Consider the following 5,067-nt stretch of genomic DNA (forward strand, 5'->3'; position numbering starts at 1 on the left):
GGTTAGGGATGCAACTCACCCACCTCACCGCCTAGGGATGCTTTCCAAATGATGGGACGACACAGAATCAGTGTTATCACCCACCCAGGGTACTGAGAGGTCATTTTGGGACTGTGACATCAGCAGTAACCATGTCAACCTGCAGCTGCCTAAAACCTCCCTTAAAGGTACCCAATATTTTTGAGGGATGTACTAAGAAATTCTGAGACTTGCACTTTTAAGAATCCTTAAATTCATATTTTACCACCTTACTGTTCAACATACCATAAAGAACACCCAAAAGTGATACACTAGCCTGATGTAAAGATCCTCCCCACCCCACAATACACACTGTGATAAGGCTGGACAGGAAACCAGCAAGTATTAGCGCTCAAACACTAGAGTTGTGTGATGAAAACGTGCCTAAATAAGTTTCACAGAGCAGATGCTACAGACATGCATGCTACCCAGGTACATATGGTCTCATTCTTTGTCATTCTTCTAGGACCACCATTTTTAGATGCAAGCTAGGACTTACACCTGTGAGGATTTAGTGTCCCATTACACAGTTTCGTCTCAACAGAAGTCTTTGCCAAGTACAAGAGAAACAGGAATACAAAGTTTCCCTCTAGTAGGTAGGCAAGAACTATTTCTCATGTTCTATATAAAGCTTGTGTGCACAGTTGTAAACATTTATTGTTTAGCCCTGCAAACCAGTCAGATTCCACGATGGAAGGCACAGACAGGTCTGCAGTAAAGGCTGCCAGTTATTTGTCTTTAGAACGTGGTCTGCTCTATAAATGCCTGGCCAAGCATGGGTCGAATCTCCATTTCGTCTACCTTGGAGTCAACTACTCCAGCCCTGTGCTGTGAACTCTGACAAGCTACTGAAAAAGTCCCTCAAAATAGTCTGAGGGGATAAAAATCAGAAGTGTACAAAAATTAAACAGATTCTCCATTTTATTTCCAATAAAAATTTAGATCCTAGATGGATACAGCATCTGTAAAAGACAAAAATAGATAGAATCATGTTAGAAATCTTGTTATTGAACTGTACTACTTTAAAAACAAGTTTTGCAGTTACAATCCAGATCATCAATTTCTTCAACTACCATAAAAGTGACTCCACATTTACACAGAAAAGGTGCAAGAATGGAAAAGCGTTAACGACTAGTTCAGTGACTTGAAGTAGCACTGTGCTGGTGTACAGGCTCCCGCAGCAGTCAGCCCTGCTGCTCACTGATAGAAGAGTCCTCATGGGTATAGTTTCAGGATTTTACTGTGCTGCTCCTGCGGTGCTTTTTCTAAGGTACGGGAGAAAAGACAGAAAGGAAGGACTGCACCCCTCTGATACTCCATTTGGTAACATCACAAGAAAGATACTGCATCAACACTCTGGGTGAGGGACCTAAAGGGACAGTCTCCCTGTAGTCTTGTGGCTAAAACATTGACTGTGGAGCAGGTACTAGTGGATCTGTCAGAAAGGCAAACCTGTCAGTTAAAACACTTGGGAGGTAGGATGAAAATCTATCAATGGTGGAAACTGGAGTAGAAGGGTGCAAAAACACACGTACAAGATTCAAGGAAGTCAGGATAGCTTTAGAAGGGAGCTGAGTAAGAGCCCCAGAACTCAAAGACCCTTTCCAGACAACCTGAGCAAGCACAAAAGACCCTTGACGAGACAAGCAGCCAGCAATAAGCCTCCCATAGCTCCAAAAGGAGCACTTATCAAAGAGCCATGTTGAATACACAACAGCAACAGAACAAAACCATAGTTCAAGTTTTTCATTCTTACTATGTGGGATTAAAAAGCACCCCAAAACCTGCTGATAAATATCTTGTTGCTAAAATAAATCCACTTACCACCCGGATTCTGTGTCCAATGGCCTTGGCAGGAAGGTTGGAACGGAATTTGGCACGAACCATGCCACTGTTCCCATGGGCGCGGGTTACCTTCCCCCAGATCACTCGTGTCCTGTTGGGCTTGCCACCGGGGGTTACAGTGTTGCTGAGGAAAGAGAGAAGAACTGCTGAGCACATCCGTCACAGCTCCGTACAGGGCTGACCAGTGATGGGGCAGACAACACAGCCTCTTTTATTCCACAGGAAGGAATAAATAAGGCATTTAACTTCAGTCCACAGCCATCTTCAATTGGACCACCTTCCACTTTTATTTACCTGTGAAATTTGCTAGGCATGGGATTTTCCCTGTACCTTCCAAATGGGTAAGTATCACAGCTTCTAATTTATCAGAAGCTCCACTGGAGAACTACTAACAAGTTACTAAGCTTAAAAATTTGGAAAACACTGATGCTAATACGATCAAATCAAAAAGTCATCAATTTCAACTCCAAAGAAAATGCAGTATCTTGTCTGTAAGATTTCTCCAGGCACACCAAAGGCAGGAGAGGCCCAAGCCATTAGACAGACTGCAAAAAACTGCTTTAGGAAAAAAGCCATCTTGGAAATTATGATGGTCAAGTTAATGGTCTGATCGATTTTTTTGAGGCAATTCTGAACTCTAACAACTACACTCAAAGAAAAAAATTAAGCGGAAGGTAATAAGTAACTGTTCTTAATGCCTCTGTCAATGCCAGCACAGCAGAAGTGACAGTGCTCTGACACAGGCACGCAAAAGCCAGGACACAAATTCCTCCAGGGTTCACAAAATAATTCTGCTGTTTAGTAACTCAACAGCTCATAGTACTTGACACAAATTCACCTCATCTCAGTTTACTCTATCAAGCCGCCTTCGTTTTTTGCCACTCTCAGGCAAAATTTGGTTCTTATCTTATTTACTCTCTAACATATCATTTATAACATGATTATTTCACATTATTTCATGATCTGAATTAAGGACACATAGGCTAATTAAAGCAAAACTAACCATGGACTTTGAAAACAAAACCAACCCAGGAAACTGGTCTACACAGTACTCCATGGACGTCCTATTGATAAATTGAGCCCAATTTCTTTTTGCTCTAATAACAGCTCTGTAAACAGAGTGCTCACATCTTGGCATTTGCAAAAGCTGATAGAGGAATTGGCTAATTTAGCATAACAATAACAAGTGACTTACTTTTTAGCTTTGTATACATAGGCACACCTCTTGCCCAAGTAGAAGTCTGTCTCCTGACGTGCATAAACACCTTCAATTTTCAGAAGGGCAGTGTGCTCCCGCTGGTTTCGGAGGCCACGTTTGTAGCCAGCAAAAATGGCCTTGCACCACAGCCTAAAGGCATTGAAAACATTTACAAATTATAATTCACTCCAAAGTGAAATGTAAAAAAAAAATCGTGCTGTTTCAGCAGAAAGTATTTCCACACCAGTAGAAATTTAGCTGAGCAAACACACCACTGCTTTTTCTTTTACAAATTACTGCAAATCCTTACATTAAGCCAGCAGAGGAGAGCTAAGTAACTGGGACACGAAGTGTTTATGAGAACTTTATATATTTCTGCTTGTAATAAAATTCTGGCACTACAGGCTTTGTACTAAACCCAAAGTGCTTCAACATTAGTAGGTGTTATGTTTTCAAATGTCTACGAACACTGTAATGAGTAAACATTACTTTTTTTTCCTACACACGACATAAACTGAGTCTCCTGTGTTGCAGTAACTACCACAGAAGATATTAACTGCTGTTAAACTGTAGCCTCAAAGGAATTAACTCCAGTCTATGGGGACTGTCAGAGAGAAAGCCCCATGTACACCAGACAAGTGACATCACACAAACTTCTCAACAATTCTTCACAAGGACCTGTCTGTACTACCCAGGTAAAGCAATTGTAAGGCTCATTCCAAACATCATGTGCACATCAGGACTGTCTCAACTGCATGCAGCAAGCGTCCCGTATTACAGCAGTTTTAAACTAAGCTACCCTGTTCTACCTTCCACACATACACAACAGAAGATGAACTCTGCAGATAAATATTAAGACAAAAAGCTGTGATTCAGATTCAATCCCTCCACTACTTACAACCTCGACCCCTATATCCCTAAGAAAACTCAATGGCATAGTAGGCATTGCTCAAAGAAACAATATGGAAAACCTCTACTGTACACTGAAGGTTCACAAACACTCTGCTAGCAAAAACACCATTAGTATCCCGCATCTACTGACAGGCTGGGGAAAGTGTGACGCACCACATGAATAGCTACAGCCAACTTAAGGCAGCGGCTTCAGAATAGGAAGACACAACTGCGGGGGCTTACAGGGCCTAGTAAGATACTGGGTAATAGAGCTGTCCTGGAAAATCACAGCAGCCACAGGAAAACGGATCATTGCCCGCTTTAACAAAACACTCTCAAAAGTGCTCAGTTTGCAAGAGGACTTGTCAGAAGTACACTCTAACAGCGAGCCGAGAGCCATCTCAGGGCAGGTCACTCACCTCCCGGTCATGGTGTCCTCCTGAAGCCCTGGTCCCAGCAGGCCTAGAAACGACACACAAGCCGTGAGCCTCCGACCAGCCCAGCGAGCGGGACCTGCCGCAGGCCCGGGCCGGGGGCCACCCAGAGCAAGGCGACGAGGGCACGAAGGCCGCCAGCCTCCCCAGGACGGGCTGCGCCTCACGGGGGAGGGAAGGGGACCCCTCCGCGTTCTCACAGCATGGGACGCTGCAGGCGCCTCAGCTCTCCCGTTCAGCTGCGGGCCTTAACCTGCGGCCGGGACCATCCGCCACACATCGGCACCATCCCGCCCTCTACCCGCTCCGCACAGCGGCAGCCGCAACGCCCCGGGAGCTCCGCGCCCGCCGACGGCCCCATGGCGGGGGCAGCTCCCCCTCCTCCCTTCACCCCGCGCCGCCGCTCCCCTTCTCACCCCCACGGCGGCGAACCAAGATGGCGGCGAAAGAGCGAGCCGCCGCGCTGCCTTCTGGGATATGGGCCGGGAAGGACCCCCCGCGGGCGAGCACCGCCTGAACGGGCAAAACCGAAGCGGCCCCGGCGGGATGGGTACATCGTCCCCCATCGTCGTCCTCCACGTCCCCTTTCCCCCCCCGGTGGTTGATCCGTGGCGGGGCGGCCCCGCCGTGCAGGCACCCGCCTGGGCAGCCTCGCGAGGCCCCCGGAGCGTGGTGGTCACC

General features: G+C 46.3%; 1 protein-coding gene across 1 annotated transcript; it reads right to left on the bottom strand.

The window, feature by feature from the left end:
* Window positions 1–921: 921 nt before the first annotated feature.
* On the bottom strand, window positions 922–4,848 carry RPL35A (ribosomal protein L35a). Its single transcript, XM_082487126.1, has 5 exons — window positions 4,803–4,848; window positions 4,372–4,414; window positions 3,059–3,211; window positions 1,843–1,987; window positions 922–980 (listed from the first exon to the last, which is right to left on the bottom strand). The coding sequence occupies exons 2-5, from the start codon at window positions 4,380–4,382 to the stop codon at window positions 957–959; spliced, it is 333 nt and encodes a 110-aa protein (XP_082343252.1). The 5' UTR covers window positions 4,383–4,414; window positions 4,803–4,848; the 3' UTR covers window positions 922–956.
* Between the last annotated feature and the right edge of the window lie 219 nt (window positions 4,849–5,067).

Source organism: Vanellus vanellus (assembly GCF_965231255.1).
Source record: "Vanellus vanellus genome assembly, chromosome: 8".
Lineage (NCBI taxonomy): Eukaryota > Metazoa > Chordata > Aves > Charadriiformes > Charadriidae > Vanellus > Vanellus vanellus.